Source organism: Varanus komodoensis, unplaced genomic scaffold (assembly GCF_004798865.1).
Source record: "Varanus komodoensis strain SLA01 unplaced genomic scaffold, ASM479886v1 scaffold1, whole genome shotgun sequence".
Classification (NCBI taxonomy): Eukaryota; Metazoa; Chordata; class Lepidosauria; order Squamata; family Varanidae; genus Varanus; species Varanus komodoensis.
In genome coordinates this window covers 95872422-95891998 of record NW_025335268.1, presented here as the reverse complement: position 1 = coordinate 95891998, position 19577 = coordinate 95872422, and the positions used below count along the sequence as shown (strand labels likewise).

Genomic DNA, 19577 nt, shown 5'->3' with positions numbered 1-19577 from the left:
TTTGATGGTGTTGTATAAAAGAGCAACTCCATAGTTGCCTTAAGTGCCAATCACAATTTGCTTTCCCATGACATACACCTATGGCAAATTTTCCCTCCAATAACTTAGACAAAACACTCAGATTTGCCCACATAAAGTTAAACTTTAAGGGAAAATAAATGACTACACTATCAGAGGGGAACTTCAAATTCATCTAGCCAAGTCTTCCAGGTTAGCAAAATTTGATGTGTACAAATCTAGGCTGATTCTAATAACAATACAGTTTCATTTATTCAATCTCCATTGGCACTTTTGTAGTCTATTTCTCCCATGAAGCAAAAACAACAATGGCTAAGCACTTTACTCCCAAAAGGAAAAACTTCTAGTTTAGAGAGACTTGCAGAAACTACCCATATCTATGGGAATTCACCACACGTATAGTAATTCATTTTCAGTATTTCTATACTGCTCTGCATCCAAACATGCGCAGTGGCAAACTGTTTATGGTTAAAACAAAAGAAAAAATCAATACAATGAAAAGATTTTAAAACAAAGTAACATTAAAACCATGGCCAGGCAACAAGAAAGTGTTTCCTGGAATAAGATTGACTTATCAGGCACTGAAAACTGCACACTATTGGTACCTGCCAGACCCTTCAAGGCAGGGATTCCCATAGAAATGGGACCAACGCGCTGAAGAATCTATTCCTTCTGGAGTCCAGTCACACCTTAAGTTTGTGTAGAACCACCAGGAGAATGTGCTGTACAGCACTCAGTGACCAGGTAGGCTGATAAGGACTTTTAACTAGGTCTGTGGCCAGAGTCTGGTTGAATTCAAAAGGACAAAAAGATAGAAATTTGTCTTCTCATGACATCATGTTACATTTTCTCTCACAATAGAAATGCAAGACTGCATAGCTAGTTCTGTATCTCCCAGATCACAGCAGCATATTAAGCTAACCCTCATGGATAGCAGTGGAAACATGAACTAGATTCTGCTCCTAAAGAAGAAAAAACATCTGCAATTGGAGATTTGCTAGCAATTCCATCCATCAAACACAAGACTGAATAGAAGATGTCTAGTTCCCCATTAGCTGTGGGGGCTAACAAAGAAGAAAGCTCTTGTCATGCATCAGTGAACAGAACTGAAAAACTATGAGGCACAGAACAGAATTAAAACAATAGACAGGGACACATAGTAGGTTGCTGCTTTTAAACAGTTTCTTTTCCTATCCAAATAAGCTGTGCTAGAACAAATGATACTGAAGGGATATTAATCACTGGCCACTGATGGAGCTGAAGTTCCATGCTACTCAAACTACCCCTGGGCAGCTTCTCACATAACCTGCTTTGGTTGAATATTGATCTTTCAGTATAGGAATTAAATAAGCCAATTAAACTTAAATGCTGATCTGTCAATGGAAATTTTCATATTAATTTTCAGGAGCATGGAAAGTTTACCTTACACCAGTCCAAACCTGCCATTTTTGCTGTATATTTTAAGCAATTATCCTATTCCCATTTGTCTTGAGATTTTTTTAACACAAAAACGAAATGCTTGCTGCACATTTCTTCTCAAACATACATTCCAGTGTGTGCAATGGGACCTACTAGCAAGCAAGTGTGCTTAGAATTATAGTATTCCCCCTTTTTTGGTTGGTTTGTCATGCTAGGTAATAGTTGCAACGATTTTTAAAATTAAACTGGGGTTTCTTTACCAAGGAAATTTTTTAACTATGAAATCTGAAGAAATCTGATAAGGTATTTGAGCAAGTGCATCCATGAATTTCAGTATTCTTCCTATCTACCCCTTCTTCTCAAGGACTAGTAGCGCTTAAAAAATTATAAGCACCAAAACACCCTCCTTTCAAGCAAGCATACATTGTGGCTGTTAATGCATGGAAGAATCTGTAACCTGGCCCTGAGTCCTGGCCAGGATCTAGCATTGCCAGCTCTCTTCCCACTGACTCTTTTTTCCTGCACTTCAATCCATTCCCATTTCCGGCACTTTGTCACCGGTATAATTTATCTACATTCCTGGACATGTGACCTACTTTAAACAAAAAGACAGATTTCTATCACCTAGACATCTCTTCCCCATACAATTTTACAATTAGGAAAAAGTGGCTAAAGAATCTGCGCATAGCCTCTGCACTCTCAACAATTAACCTCAAGAGGATTGCACTGCTACAAGGAAGGTATCATTGTGCGCGCGCCCATGCACCTGTTGGTACAAATGCTTTTGCTATGTTTCCTTCCTTTATCAAAATTTTTCAATTGGCAACTCAGTAATTGTAACCTGGCAGTTCTGCACAAATTAACCTATATGCAATTCTACCTTGTCAGTTCCCTTGTCTATTACTTACACCACTTGGCTGTTCCCCTTTGACACACAAAGAGAAATGGATATTGAGCACACAAGACTATACATATTAAACAGCCATAAGAGCATGCTTGCAAAAGACTACTCACAAAAAAATAATTAAAAATTACCAGAGAAGTTGTGTAATTTCCAGGGCCCAAAAAAAAAAAGAAAAATGCAATCCAATTGTACCTTTCTGAGGCTCTGAAAAAAGTTATGAATTAAAAGCAGTAACACTCAAAGTAGGGATGGTTCTGCCACAAAGGTCACTGAGTTATATGCTAGAACTTGCTAGAGGATGGACTGGGAGAAAAAAAAAACACTGTGGCTTATTCACACCATAGCTTAATATGACATGTGAGCTTGCAGAGATTGGAGCTGAAAAACATCCTACACCATATTCCTTCCTTCCACCAAGATATGCTGACTATTGAATATCTTAGAACATAGAATTTTCATTCACTTGGGCCTCAATATCTTTATATCCATATCTTCTTCTGAAAGCATCTTTCTCTTTTTAAGCTGTCAAACAAAGAGACATGAAATGAATATTTTTAATAATCTTTGACCGCTATGTATTATGATGTAGGAATCCAAAAACTAAATTACAACAAGAACTTTGATATCAAGAAATGAGCCTAGGGATGCCAAACTGTAGCTCTTTAACATCATCATTCATCTGGGACAGGTTATGCTCTCCAGGTATATGAGAGAAGTTAAACATTAATTTAATTTCTGTATAATAAATTTGGTTCCTTGATAGAACCAATGTAAAAGTCTTCTTTGAATTCATGAAGTTTTGGTAGGGCTTTTGGTACATACTGTCACTAAGCAGAAGACTTCCAAATCTTCTGTTTTTATATATCTTAGTATGCATTATCTTAGATAACTGGAAACAGGCAAGTTTGGCCTTGGAGTACAAAATGAAGCAGGGCACAGGCTGGTAGAATTTTGTCAAGAGAATACGATGGTCATAGCAAACACTCTTTTCCAACAACCCAAGAGATGACTCTACACAAGGGCATCACCAGACGGTCAGCACAGAAATCAGACTGACTATGTGCTCTGCAGCCAAAGATGGAGAAGCTCAATACTGTCGGTAAAAACTAGACCAGGAGCTGACTGTGGCTCAGATCATGAGCTTCTTGTTGCAAAATTTAGGCTTAAATTGAAGAAAGTAGAGAAAAGCACTAGGCCACTCAGGTGTGACCTAAATCATATCTCTGATGAATATACAGTAGAGGTGACAAATAGATTTAAGGAATTAAATCTGATAGACAGAGTGCCTGAAGAACTATGGATGGAGGTTCGCAACATTGAACAAGAGGTAGCAACTAAAACCATCCCAAAGAAAAAGAAATGCAAGAAAACAAAATGGCTGTCTGAGGAAGCTTTACAAATAGCTAAGGAAAGAAGGAAAGTGAAAGGCAAGGGAGAAAGATACACCCAACTGAATGCTGAATTCCAGAGAATAGCTAGAAGAGATAAGAATGCCTTCTTAAATGAACAGTGCAAAGAAATAGAAGAAAACAATAGAATAGGGAAGACCAGAGATCTCTTCAAGAAAATTGGAGATATGAAGGGAACGTTTCATGCAAAGATGGGCATGATAAAGGACCAAAATGGCAGGGACCTAACAGAGGCAGAAGAGATTAAGAAGAGGTGGCAAGATTACACAGAAGAACTACACAAGAAAGAGCTTAATGTCCCTGATAACCACAATGGGGTGATCACTGACCTCGAGCCAGACATCCTGGAATGTGAAGTCAAATGGGCCTTAGGAAGTCTGAGCAACAACAAAGCTAGTGGAGGTGACAGTATTCCAGCTGAGCTATTCAAAATCTTAAAAGATGATGCAGTAAAAGTGCTATACTCAATATGCCAGCAAATTTGGAAAACTCAACAGCAGCCACAGGATTGGAAAAGGTCAGCTGACATTCTGATCCCAAAGAAGGGCAATGCCAAAGAATGTTCAAACTATTGCACCATTGCACTCATTTCACATGCTAGCAAAGTTATGCTCAAAATCTTACAAGCTAGGCTCCAGCAGTATGTGGACTGAGAACTACCAGAAGTACAGGCTGGATTTCGAATAGGGAGAGAAACTAGGGATCAAAATGTGAGCCATCCTGAGGCTATAAGCGAGGAGACGGCATACAAAAACTCTAAATAAATAAATAAATGCCAACATACGCTGGATCATGGAGAAAGACAGGGAGTTCCAGAAAAACATCTACTTCTGTTTCATTGACTATGCTAAAGCCTTTGTGTGGATCACAACAAATTGTGGCAAGTTCTTAAAGAGATGGGAGTACCTGACCATCTTATTTGTCTCTTGGGAAACCTATATATAGGTCAAGAAGCAACAGTGAGAACTGGACACGGAACCACTGATTGGTTCAAAATTGAGAAAGGAGTTTGGCAAGGCTGCATACTGTCGCCCTATTTAACTTATATGCAGAGCATATCTTGAGAAAGGCAGGGCTAGATGAATCACCAGTTGGAATTAAGATTGCTGGGAGAAATATCAACAACCTCAGATACGCAGATGATACCACTCTAATGGCAGAAAGTGAAGAGAAACTAAAGAGCCTCTTGATGCGGGTGAGGGAAGAGAGTGCAAAAGTTGGCTTGAAACTCAACATAAAGAAAACTAAGATCATGGCATCTGGTCCTATCACTTCCTGGCAAATAGATGGGGAAGAAATGGAGGTAGTGACAGATTTTATTTTCCTGGGCTCCAAGATGGGGACTGCAGCCAAGAAATTCAAACCGCTTGCTCCTGGGGAGGAAAGTTATGGCAAATCTAGACAGCATACTAAAAAGCAGAGACATCACCCTGCCAACAAAAGTGTGTATAATCAAGGCTATGGTTTTCCCAGTTGCAATGTATGGCTGTGAAAGCTGGACCATAAGGAAGGCTGAGTGCCAAAGGATTGAGGCCTTTGAATTGTGGTGCTGGAGGAGACTCCTGCGAGTCCCTTGGACCACAAGACAATCAAACCGGTCAGTCCTAGAGGAGATCAACCCTCACTGCTCTTTAGAAGGCCAGATACTGAAGATGAAACTCAAATACTTTGGCCACCTAATGAGAAGGAAGGACTCCCTGGAGAAGAGCCTAATGCTGGGAACAATAGATGGCAAAAAACGAAGGGGGCAGCAGAGAATGAGGTGGCTAGATGGAGTCAGTGAAGCAGTAGGCGTGAGCTTAAGTGGACTCCGGGGGATGGTGGAGGACAGGAAGGCCTGAAGCAATGTTGTCCATGGGGTCACAATGGGTCAGACACAACTTCGTGACTAACAACAAATGCATTATCTTTAGCATGCATAAAAATTATTTAGTGCTCCTGATCTTGCTGTTGATAGGGAGCCAACTGTAATGTAAGACAGCTCTTTGGTATTTTTATTTTCTCTTAACTCAGAAAAGTAATTTGTTTGCCTGTAAAGATATTTCTTTTAAAGGCATTTGAGAAAAGATGGAAGTTAAAAAAATATCTTCATAAGGATATTAAACCTTTTATCTTGAAACTATGCTGCTATCCTCTATCACAATTGTTTCCCTGGACACTAAACTCAAATACAAATCCAGTATTAAAAATCTTACTTAAATCAAGTTAAAAAAAAATGAAACAAACATGGATGTGTCTTTTACAGTATGACAAGAGAAGAAAAAGAGGTCTCCAAATTTGAATTAGCAAAGATATACTCAGAAAACCAATTGATAAATGATGCTGTAATGAAGACTAAGGATTATATTTCTGAAGGTCTGACACAAGTAAATGACAGCAGTACATACAAACTACTTGATTATGGTATGACAACACATCTCAGTTTTAACACATGGTAACAGAATCCATAAATTTCTGAATGAAAATTTTGTGGACAAAAAAATTACTGACCTTTCACAATTAAATTGTGCCAACATGCACACGCGCACACACACCACAGCGGGAAGATTTTACATACTGTCCAGGATCAACTATTGTTTCATGCAATGATACTTCCTTCATATATTAAGAACACTACAGCTTTCTTGATGAAGATGGAAAGACTACATCATGAATGTCAATTTAGTAATGAAACCATCATCACAATCTGTGATGCTACTTGTTTATACATTAAGATATCTCAAAAGGACGGCCTCTCAGTCTTAACATACTTCTTAACAAGCAAAATCTGTAATCAGTCCAGTTCTGGTTAGGCTCTCTGGTGAAGTTGGTATTCACACGAAACTACTCCATTTTCAATTGCAATCACTATTTACAACTCTAAGGTACAGCAATTGGAATACACAGGGCCCCATCAAATGCCAATCTATTTATGGGACAATGTGAAGAAATTACTAGCAAAGTTTCTGCCTGCAAATTCTGCATATATTGTCATCTGGGACTAACTTGAAGAATATACTATGTTTTTCAACACTATCCACCCAAAACTAAAGTTTACCATCCCATTTGAAAACCCAAAATTACCCTTGTTGAATGTCCTCTTAACAATTGAAAACCATAAAATTACCATAGACTTATGGTAACCCAATAGATTTCCACCTATAGTTTTACCTACAAGTCATGCCATCTAAACCATCTAAAGAAAAACATTATACAGAGTTTGCATTTGCAGCAAAGAAAACTTCTCAAGAAAATGTAACAAATTTAAAATAACATTTCCAATAATATTAATACCCTGCTAACATTTTGACAACAGTATCAACTGAGCACCAGTAATATTCAGAGATACCCTCTTTTATGAAGCAATGGATAACTGTCTGAAACAATTACATTCCATTTGTTGTGGATTACCATCCTGATGTTCCAGTTACCAACAGTTAATGAAAAATAGTTACCCTGTAATATGCTATTGTGCTCATTTAAGCTGCCACCCTAATTCTCTGCCATGTTTTGTCATCAGAACACCACTCAATTTGCATAAACTGTTAGCCAGAGCAGACCTTAAACAAGGTACTTGCAAACCAAGCGCTCACCAGTATGGTACCTTCAGTTACTCCAAGAAACTTCTTTTAGGAGCATAGTTAATAACAAAATCTATTGCATTAGACAATCAGCAACATGAACTTCCACTAATGGGATTTTTAAATGGAAAAGAATGGATGTTTTATGTAATATGTAGGGAAAACTAAAATACACTTAAGAACATGATTCTGTAACTACAAATCTGTGATTTCTACTGAAAAACTAGAGGTGTCTGATATAAGACACAGTATCTTAGGTTTACAATTTCTTCCAAGTGAAAAACGTACAAAGACTACTGACATGCTGGACAGAAAGGAAAACTCCTGGAGCTAAAGACTTAATCTGGAGGACATGCCATGTTTTATTTCAGGGTGGCCAAACTGAAGCGTGTGAGCTACATGCAGCCGTTTATTTTGTTTGCCGCCTGCTTGCCACTCGCCACTTGCTGTCACTGCACACAAGCACCCACTTGTATCTCACTGCCCATCACCCCAGCCAGCAGGTGCCCATTTGCCACTTGGTACCTGCCACCGCCCACAAACACCCACTTGCAGCTCTCAAACATCTGACATTTAACAGATGTGGTTCTTCTGTTCAGCAAGTTTGGCCACTCCTGTTTTATATCATTCATACCTCTGTCTTTCTTTTTCTTCCATATAGATTTTCATTTCCTAGAATTCCAAACTGTCATTCTTGGTATCCATTTAACATCATAGCTACTGATAAGGGAAGAAACCAAACTATAAATCTAAGCATATACCTATATTACTCTTTTGTTACTCTATCATTCATATGTACACATGTAGACATAGATGACAAAATTTGTATCTGAAACTAAAACAAATGAAAAGGCCTGCCACCAACATGATATTCAAACAAGAGCCACAAGCGCTTTTTCTGAGGAGAGCACTCCAGAGTAGGATGCAACAACTGACCATTTCCCCAGTAACCAGTGCTTCACCTCAAGAGACATTCAGAGAACTTTCTTTGATGAAGATCTTATGAGTCCTCTGTACCATGCTGGATACCTCTGAGTCCAGTATCACTGCTAAACACAGCTAAACAGGAGGCACATCCTTCCCCCAAACTGCATCTTTTTCTCTCTCCCTCCCACTTTTGAAGCAGTTCAGAAATTACTATAAACAATGGTTTACAGTGATGGGAGCAAATTGATGCTAGCCTTGTATTCACCTCCCTTCCCCTTCCCTGGAATTGCCATGAAATCAGGAAGATTCATTTCCATTTTTTATTAACGGCAGTTTAGTGTTATGTCCAAATATTAGTTAATTTTATAGTTCATTGAAATAAGCCATCTTCATAAACCATGTCTTGAAGCTGGCTTGTTTCAAGCAAATCATAGTTAGTGGACACAGTGATTAACTGGAAAAAAACTTAAGAACTCCTCAAGGACACACTAGGGGAGAGGAGGAAGCACAGAAATCAGAGGCTCACTGCAGCTTGTTCCTATCCTGATAAACTATGATGTATCATGTCTGAACCAGCTATTAGAGTTTTTAGTTCTACTTCTGCCACTGAATGCACCAGCTTTTCAGTCTTGTTCAAGCACTGTCTTCATACTCACCAGCAGAAACTAGCCTGAAAAGTTATTATCTTGCATTGTCTCCCTTGTATTATGGTGCTAAGTTAACACAACAAATAAGCCTAAACCTACTAAAGCACCATGTTAGGAAGTTTACAGAGACAGGACTGTACTTGAACCAAATAGGATTGCAAGCCGACCATACCCTCAGGCACCATGCTGTTGTCCCCATTAGGAAAAGGCTGGGGCTTTTCTTATCTACCATTTATCCACCCTGTCACTCCAAAGAGCTCTCTGCCCTGCTGCATTTCAATAGAACTAAAAAATATTTCTTTTCCTTTATTTTCCAGAAGTCCCTGCTTAAGCAACATAGCTCAAATGTCTCAAACAGGTAGAAATTAGAAAGGGAGACAAGACAGAGGACAAAGGCACAGAAACATGAGATTTAATTTTCATTTTTCCCTTTCACATTACTGGTATCTTGTATAATCTGAAACACAACTGCTGTATAAGGAATAAAGACTGCCTTTTTCACCAGATGTATACATCTCTTAGGTTATTTACTTGCTTATGATGATGTGACACCTTGGACACAGCGCATATCAATAATACAAAAGCATACAGTCTGTATAACCTAGTAAGTGCCGAACTACCCTTTATGATTATCCTCAGACTATAAGTTAAGTATCTCAGTTACACCTATTTTTATCTGGATGCAAATTCCATCAAAATAACAAAAGTTATTTCCAGATAAGTATGCTTAGGATCAGAGTGTTTATTTTAAAACTATCACCCACAAAGGATAAGATTTTGGTTTCATCAAGTTCATTAGTTACAGTCAATAGTTAAACATTTATGCAACACTCATAACCCTACAAACAGGTCTCACAGTACTGGCAATAGTTAAATGACATGATCTAGCTATTCCTCTCTGTGAACAAAAAAGTTGGTTTTGTACGCCCACTCCCTGTCCTCATGGGATCCCAGCAAGCACACAAAGTGCTACCTGCATCTGATATTAAGCTGTGTAATACTATCTCTATCCAAAGTTGAATCTGCAGAACAGCCTCTCTCATCCCTTTTTGTTGTCCCACTCACAGATCTATCCACACAAAGCAGAGAAGTTTTGCCATGGGAGCTTATCTGGATCACTGCCAGATTGTAAAGGGAAGTCTCACTATATACTACAACACATTCAAGTCTCAGATTAATTGTATCATTTTATTTCAAAGCTTCTTTATACTCCTTAGCCTTTCACATATGCAAATATGCCTTTTCTTTTTTAAGGGGAAATTTTATTTCTATCAAGTCACTGAAGCACCTACAAATTGCAATCTACAAAAGATTTACCTGCTGTTTCTCTAGCTACCTCTTCACTTATATATAGTATGTTGGAGTTATGGATTGCCTCTTACATTCTGGCAAGTTCACCAGGGGGAAAAAGTTTCTGATTGTTTAACACATGAACTGAAATTAGGACACCTACACATATTATGCAGCTATACACTTACCTATACACAAATCTTGGGGCCAAGGTATCTCAAGAGTCACTTATGCCATTCAAACTTGCACAAGCCTTAGGTTCATCAAGCAAGGCAGGACGTGCTCCAACAGAGCAAAGCTCAGGGAGCCAAGGTTCCATTTGGATGCCAGGAAGCATTTCCTGACAGTTAGGACCCCGAGGGTGTGGAATGGGCTTCCACGAGAGGTGGTTGAGGCCCCATCGGTGCGGGTGTTCAAGGATAGGCTGGACGTGCACATGGTGGGCATGTCGTGAGTGGAGCCGGCTGGTGCTGGAGGTCAGACTAGATGGCCCAGGAGGTCCCTTCTGACTCGCTCTGTTTCTATGTTTATTCAGGTTTCCCTCACACTGTCAAGGCCAGGCTCGTGATGACCAAGATACAGACCTTTTCTGTGGTAGCACTCCATCTATGGAACAGCTTCCCTAGTTCCATACACTTGGCATATGACTTTTCAGTCCTGGGTCAAACACATTTTTCCTTACTCAGCCATTTTCACACTGTACACTGGGTTTTGTTGCTGCTGCCTGGAAAGTCAGTCTAACTTAAATTGGATTTTTACTTAGACAATCATGTTCCTGTGTTTCAATTTCTCAATGGTTTTTTGTTATTTATTGTTAGGTTTGCTTTTATGGATTGCTTCTATGCTATTTTGAAAAGACAGGCCACAATCCTTTCAGAGAAACATATAATTCAAATATTAAACACTTGGAGATACATATTTGAGAACTCTGGGCCAATCAAGGTGCCCAGCACTACATACACGTACCAGTTGTTCACACTGCCGCAGGAAACCTGGTATACCCACACTAATCAAGCTTCTAGTTGCCTTTAAAGAAAGTTCCTTCAATGGGCATCTACAGTGTTGCCTCATAGCTCGAACAACTCTAACTTCAAACGTTAAGAGTCAGGGTAAAATCACTCCACAATTTGAACAATGCTTCTAAGTTCGATCTGCAAGTGAAGTGAAAAAATGCAGTTGCAGCAAAAACATCACTGGTTGTGTGCCCAATTCAAAAAAAAAAGAGCCTCAGTGTCCTGAACCGATTCATCTTGAATCAATTTGTCCTGTCTTGACTTGAATCGATTCATCTTGAATCAATTCGGGACATTGAGGCAGTCAGGACAGCGCTGAAGTAAGTGTGTTCAAAATGAGAGCAAGTATTTTGAGGGGAATTAATGACAATGTGTCTTTTATTGTAATATATAGATTTTTTATTATTAAACATTCACCATATTTCTTAATCACACCTCGTTTATAACCTCAAACTTAATTCGTTTCAGGAGGCCATATTTGTTATTTAAGTTTACCAAAATGAGTATCGTTTAGGGTCTGGGAACAGATTAATTCACTTTCCATTTTTTCTAATGGGGAAATTTGCTTTGAACTATTCAGAGTCCAAACTGTCTCTTGAAAGGAATAAAGTTCAAGGTATGAGGCAACAATGTAGCTGCATTGTGAAAGTCTTACATTTCTTTCCAAATGCTTACTTGTTGCATTTCCTCCCCCCAGCAAAGAGATTCTGCCCTCAACAGTTCCAACTGGCCTTTTCCCTTCCACTGATAAAAGGTTTATCTTCATTCTCCAATATATTTTAACTAAATTTTTAACTTCTCTAGCCCAGGGGGGAAAAGATTTTTCCTCTCCAAGTTGTTACTTATACCTAGGTAAATTAGTTGTGGCCTACAAAGAGGAGCAGGAGAAGGAATTTACTTTTGCAAAGCTTCCCCTTCTGATTACTTGGAGTTAGTTCTTACTCACCACATGCAACCAGACAAGTGTCTGCTCAGGTTTGTAAAATGCCCAATGGTCTTAATGCTATTGCTTAAGAAACTGAATACCCAACATTTTCTATTCACTTTAGTTTCAGCATTTCTGAGACAGAGAAAAGAGTGGGAGGGAAGAAATTCCTAGACTGCCTTCAGGGTGGAAATAGCTTTCAACTATTTTATGCAGTACATGGTTTGCCATTTTATTTTCAAATAGGCTCTTTGAAAAGGGAGAACTGGGATCAGGAGCAAACAAGAAAATTTACAATGAATAAACAGAGTCCAAGTTAACTACCAGACTCTTGATCATAAAACTCAAATGGCAAAGTATGCTTTGGCCTTCATGGAAGCCGACTTACCACTTCGGACAACACCAAGAAAAACTTAAGATGCATTGCTTTGAAAGATCTGAAGAAAGCTTCTTCTTATTGAAGGGCAATATACTTCCTTACCTTCTCAAATAAATTAAAGCTGCACTTACATGCTTCCATGTGTACACATAAATGAGTCATACATCCAGGGCACTAAACAGAAAAGACACATACGGTATATGTCATATGTCTGAGAATTGCAAGCAAGTGCTTGCAGGCAGCGGTGGGCAGCAAGCATGCACGTGCAGGTGGCACCAGCCATCAGCAAGCAGCAGGTGGGTGACTGCAGGCGACAAGTGGCGAGCCACAAAATAGCAGCTCGTGAGTCCTGGTGTGGCCACCCCTGCCATGTATTGTGAAGTAAGATGTCTTCTGACTACAATGTACATTTGGACAAGCTATATTTTCACTTCCTGACCATTTCCTGCTTCCACAGGTGATCAATCTCATTCCCTCTCCTTTTCCTCCCTTTGAAAGGAAGTTAAAATTTGTTTTTATCTGCTCCCAGAAACCACTGAACACAATCTTTTGCAAGCTTCTGAATACAATACAATTGTGAACCTTAGCCTTGCAAAATGCTCCAAGTCAAATACTGCAAATCCTGTATATACCAAGTAGTTTAAAAACTGGTGCAGACATTAACAGATTCCTACCCGGCTTCTCAGAGCCTATGATCCATGCTAGATCATGTTGAAGACATAACTGATTAATCAACCTACCCTACCTGCAATAGACAGCTCTGCACCATCCAGCAGTTCATTCCATGGCAGTATCCTAGGGATTAATAGGGTAAAATGATACCAGAAGAGAAAATAACAGACCTTTAATATAAAAAGAAACAGCTTCCAATGTATAATCATAAAGAACCAAATGCCACTCTAGGAATATTACATATACCAATTCCACACAAATTAAAAGTATCAATAATCCCTACAAAGATGGAAATTCCCAGACACATGTTGATGTCTGAGCCAGAATTCTAACATTATTTGCATCCTTGTAGCTAGACTGCCTGCCACCCCCACAAAAAGATCCAACTGTGTCTACTTTTCTTAGCCTTCTGAGATCAATATAAAACTTATTTAGGCAGTCCTTTCAGTCTTATTGGACCATAAGGAAGGCTGAGCACTGAAGAATTGAGGTCTTTGAATTGTGGTGCTGGAGAAGACTTCTGTGAGTCCCTTGGACTGCAAGGAAATCAAACCAGTCAGTCTTACAGGAGATCAACCCTGACCGTTCATTAGAAGGCCAGATCCTGAAGATGAAACTCAAATACTTTGGCCACCTAATGAGAAGGAAGGTCTCACTAGAAAAGGCCCTAATGCTGTCAAACAATTGATGGCAAAAGAAGGGGACAGCAGAGGATGAGGTGGCTAGATGGAGTCACTGAAGTAGTCAGTGTGAGCTTAGGTGAACTCTGGGGGATGGTGGAGAACAGGAGAGCCTGGAGTAATGTTGTCCATGGGGTCGTGATGGGTTGGACACAACTTCGTGACTAACTTAATGTAACATTCAGTCTTATTGACTGTAAATGCTTTTGCAACATTTACACTGGCCACAACAGTCAGTTTAGGAGGCCAAAGCTCTGCCTACAGTAAATAAAAATACTCTTGCCCACTGATAAAAAGCTCATTAAAGAAAGGGATACGGAGCTATTTCAGCAAACAATTACAGATAAAAAGAAGGGCCACTCCCAAAGGTCCTAAAACCTGGGGCTCCTCATGCTGCAGAATGTAGCCTTTTAGGTAAGTTGGCCTCAACTCTTGTAGTAGATCTGCACTTTGAACTGTGGTCCAATGCAAACCAGTAGCCAGTGAAATGTTTCCTACAAACAGTCCTGGCCAATAGCCTGGTTGTAGCATTCTGAACTAGACTGTTACTGAAAAGCTCAGCTATGGTTTTATACACATGTAGTTTATGTGTTGTATTCTTGTTGGAATCACCCTCGAAGCTTCTCTAATATGTATTGATCAAGTCTTAGAAAGATTGCACGGGTACCTATTAGCAGTAGGGAAGCAGTTACCTTATTCAAAGTCACGTCAGCAAGTGATTTGTGTCAGTTTAAAAAGTGATATTATTACCAATCACTCACTCAAGCCTATGAAACATCATGATGCCACTCAGTTCTTATCAAAAACAACTTCAGGAGGTAGCAACATCTAACCACCTAACCATCTTCCCACCACCATTCACAATGACCTGGCTTGGACAACATGGTAAGACAGGATTCTCTGGAACTCTTGCTTATTGTTGTGTCCACTGAGGGCCACCATCATAATATCAGATACAAGAAGAGACTATACAATGAAAACGCAATCAAAGAGACTCTTCAAGTAAATTTTATGAATATTTAAATTCAATTCAGAAATTTATATAACCCTTCTTCAACACTGGTTCATTCCCCTCAGCTTATTAAAATGTTAGCTTATTGCCCTGCCTATCACTGTGGAAGTAAGAGCAGCAGCCCCGCCAACTACTGCACTTGTGCTGTACATATGATCCCTCCTGCATCCAGCGTAGAGCTTATTCTTAGTGAAAAATACAAAAACTCCTTTCCTCAGAAGGAAACGCAATATAGCACAGAAAGCAGATCCCATATGTTGAAAGGTACAAAAATCCTACAGCCGGCACTCATGCGTATTTCAATGCAACTATTGCCCAAGACACACATGTAAAGGGAATTTCCTGTCTTTACTACCTTCCACAACACTTGAGCTTGGTGATTCTCCTTGGTGTTCCATTCAAGAGCATTTTAAACAAATTAGAACAATAGGAGATTTTGGAATGAGTAACTGCCGTATTTTTCGCTCTATAAGACGCGCCTGGCCATAAGACGCATCTAGTTTTTAGAGGAGGAAAACAAGAAAAAAACATTCTGAATCAAATGGGCACATAATTACAGGCACATTCCCCATCACTTCCCCATGGGCTGCACATCTGACAGGCTTACTGCACACACATATTCGCTCTATAAGATGCACAGACATTTCCCCTTACTTTTGAGGGGGAAAAAAGTGCGTCTTATAGAGCAAAAAATATGGTAAGTTTTTAAGCTAATTTCATACTGTTCAGGGCCACCCAAATTACTTTTTTCAATAATGAAGTCTAAATAATATTACTTAAACCCAGTAAGGCCTATTTCAGGTTAAATAATGGTTCAGGTAGCAACCCTGTGCATGTTTACACAGAAAAAAATCCTGCTGGGTGGGGAATGTGGGAGCTGAAGGAGTTTTTTCTGTCTAAACATAAATAAGATTGTGCCCTTAGTGGCTCTTAACTCACACTTAAGGGAAAATACTGTAATTGATAAATACTGAAATACTTTATAAAGTTATAATATGGTTAGGAACTCAAAGATAGGCCACTTCCTCCCCCACTTATCTACAGTTAAGGGACACATCAGGTAACATTATGAAGAAGCAGGTACTCTTGATATTTAACCAGATCATGGTTAAATGATCTGAAATTGGTTATGCCTTTTTAGTAAACAGAGAAACATACTTAGCCCACCTTGTCCAGTATTATCTATACAGACTGGCAGAAACAGTCAAAGGTTTTTAAGGTTTCTTTCCCAGTTATATTTCCTCAGATCCTGTAACTGGGGATGCTAAGAACTGAACCTTGCGCCTTCTAAATAAAAGACATGGGCTGTACCACTGAGCTATGGCTCCTCCTTATACTCATTATGAATTATTATTTATTTCATTACCACTGCAATAAACTTAATTGCCCCAATAAACTCGTGTGCCCCTTTCGCTGAGACACAAAAAGGTTGCCACCATTATGAGCCTCAAAGTTCTTCTGTTTACAAAAATGACACATGTCGCACTAATAACTTGAACATTGTTGTCTGTAAGTTACCCAATGGGATCTACAATGGTACAAACTGTAAAACCAAAGGTACAACAAATTGAAAATTGATACACTGGGACATCTGTACTTTTTAATCCAAGCTGCATCTCAGCATATCATGTATTTCTCTCAAATTCAAATGGAAATTGCTGATATACATTATTCTAACTTCTTGAGAAGTGTGCCTTTCATTGATTTGGTAAAATTTTGAACAAATGGAGTTTGTTTACAACTTACCTCCATATGCCCATACTTTTCCTTGGTCAGCAGTGATGCCTCTTCCTGTAACACCTTAGGAAGCATCTAGCTTTACTACTAGGAAGGGAGCCCCTTTCACTATCTAATCCACACTGGCAGTTACTCATGTAAGCAACAAACTCACAGGAGTATTTTAGCAAAAGGGCAAGTCTCAAAGGTTTCGTTTTGGCAAAAGAGGGCTAGGGTAACGTGGGGCATCTCTGATGACTCTAGACACTCCATTGTCCTAACCTAGACTTGAGACTAAGAATAAAAGAAGAGCCATGTTGGATCAGACCTAATGTCCATCTAGTCTAGCATTCTGTTCACTCAGTGGATAACCAGCTGCTCACAGGAAACCCACAAGCAGGATGTGAGTGCAACAGCACCCTTCCTGAACACCCAAAGGAACCTGAAGATGCCTGGATGATACACTGTAAGAAAAGCACAATATCTGACACTGCACTTTGATCACAACGCACAAGTTCCTGGCCTTATGGAGTTTCAGTCAACGTAAACTATCTTTAACTCTGGTCTTATGCTGCCAAGTGTTAACCCACACAGAAGTTGTGCTACTGCTTTAGCATCCACCTATCCCATGAGGCATTTTCATGACACATCTAACCAAAAAATCAAAGAAAGCAGGCCACCACATTACCAGGTGCTACAACCAACCCATTTCCACTTAATTACAAATGTAATGCTATATACACAGGAAGGTACAACATCAACAAAAGAAACTCCATGCAACAGTGCAGCTCAGTGGGGTAGGGAAGGAGGATGGAGAAGCTGCAGAATACTCAATATCCTATCATCTATAGCAGGGGTCTCAAGCTCAACTTACCTGGGGGCTGCTGGAAGTAGAGTCTGGGTGAGGCTGGGCCACATCAAGTATTCCACCACCGCGGTGCTGGTGGGCCGCTCATCCCGCGGCTGGCCCGGGCACAGCCGGCACTTTGAAGGCCGCAGGGCCCCTCCCCCGTGCCCCACCCATCCCAGCAATTGGCCCACGGGCCATGAGTTTGAGACCCCTGATCTATAGGCTCCTCCAATATAGATCCAATATAGTTCAGTTGTTTCAAAAACCCACCCCTGCCTTAACTCAGTTGTTAATTTACCATATAGATAAATCAAATTAAAGTACAAGATGGATCAGATTAAAAACATCCATGAGTGTCTTATTTGAGATCACATAAGGGATATCATGTGACAACACTGTTAGGCCTAGGACTGTCCAGTCACCAGCTACTACAAGTTCAAAACAAAAGAGCTTATCTATGCATCCCAAGATGTATTGCCTTTAGTGTGCAGAACTGGAACTGCAGGTCCAACAGCTAAACAGAATTTACCATGGTTCAGAAACTGCCAGGCTGATGACAGGCTGAAGTGTAGTTGTGAATAATGCATGCACTATTCTATACCCTGAAAAAGCCAGGCACTGTATAGCATTATTTACCTCCTCGCTCTGCAGATATATGGGCACATTCCTCATCATGAGGAAAGACAGGAACCACACAACTTGTGCTACAGCTGGTAGGCATAAGAAAATCCCTTAAGCATCCCATTTTTCAGAAACTATCACATCTCTGGACAGACAGGAGAGCAGGAAACAGTATGTCTACTCAGAAGTAAGTCCCACTGAGTTCAATAGGACTTACTCCTACATAAGTGTATTCAGCAGGGGTAGGGAACCTGTGGCCCCCAGATGTTATTGGACTTTAACTCCCATCAACTCTTACTTCTGGCCACACTGGCAGAGTTTTGTAGGATAAGCAGCCTAGCAACATCTGGGCTATACCTGGGGTATCTTGTTCTACAAGACCCACTGTTCTGAGAGCTGATTACACATACACTCATTTATGAGTGTGGCCTGAAATGTCCCTCCGGGTTTAATCTGTGGGCAAGCGATCACATTTTCCCTAGTAAAAAGAGACTGGGCCTCTTATGAACTATCAAGTCCAAGGCTGTGTGGACTACACGAAATGGCACAGGTATGTCAGGCTATTCCAGGCACAAAGCAGCATAGCTCAAACCTTGGCTAATATACCCCAGCAGGAGAAGGAAATTAGGCAACAAGTCAGCCCTTGAACTAATTGCATCTCAGCCTGTGTCGTATCCATTAGGAGTCCCGACACATATCTCCGCCCCTCCGCGAAGTCATCCTCTGGGTAATCGGCAACGATCATTCTTCCCGCTCCTCTTCTCCTTCCCGCAGCACCGACGCTTCGGCAACGTCCCTCCTCTCCTGATAGAGCAGGCGTGGCCTTAGTTACGGGGTGCCCCCTAGCAACCGGCTAGGCCGTGAAGCCCCGTCTTTTCCCAACCAGCCTTTCCCAGCCTAGGTGCTTACAGGTCGACGCCGAGAGCGCTGAAGCCTGCGTTGAGGCAGGAACGGGCGAGGCGCCTCCACAGTACATCTCGGGAAGTGAAGCGGCATAAGCGGCGGCAGGTTTGGCCCAGGCGGCCCAAGGCCCGCGCGTCCAGGTACGAGCAGATGAGCAACAGCAGTTCTTCCGGGAGCGCCCATAGTGGGCAGCGGGTCTCGGTCTGCGGGGGGCTACCCGGCCTCCCCATGGAGTAGCGGCTTCACCCGCCCGGGCCCGGCAGCGACAAACTCAAAAGCGGAGCCGCCGCTGCTGGGCCCGGGTAGGCCGCCGCTAGTCGGGGGCGGCCGTTTCTCCCCGTCTGGTCGGTCAGTCACATGGGTGCGTCCCGCCCTCGGGAGACCGGCCCTCGTTAATGCACGAATTGGCGAGGAGTGCTGGTTGAGGGAAGGAAGTAGAATGAGTTCTTCCTACGGCGAACACATGTATGTCTCCAGAGAAAACATTTTAGCAAGTCACGACCCGAAAAATTTAAATTCTGTAATAGGCTAGTTGAAGGCGACTGCTCTCTCATGAGGGCCAAGTGACAACGAAAAAGGCGTCATACAGGTCACCGCACTAGATGGAATTAGGCAAGCGTCTCCCAGAAACG

The 19577-nt window shown here is 40.8% G+C and overlaps 1 protein-coding gene across 2 annotated transcripts in view; it reads right to left on the bottom strand.

The window, feature by feature from the left end:
* The window catches only part of FBXW4 (F-box and WD repeat domain containing 4), a 92875-nt gene extending 73612 nt beyond the window's left edge, over positions 1-19263 (bottom strand). The window contains exons 1-2 of one of the 2 annotated variants that reach the window (XM_044437115.1): positions 18952-19150; positions 12623-12665 (exon numbers count right to left, since the gene is read on the bottom strand). In XM_044437115.1, the coding sequence (XP_044293050.1) occupies positions 12623-12665; positions 18952-19018 (110 nt within the window). In that variant the 5' untranslated portion in view covers positions 19019-19150. Of the gene's footprint in view, positions 1-12622; positions 12666-18951 lie in introns of both variants that reach the window. The other variant, XM_044437105.1, reaches the window with a different exon arrangement.
* Between the last annotated feature and the right edge of the window lie 314 nt (positions 19264-19577).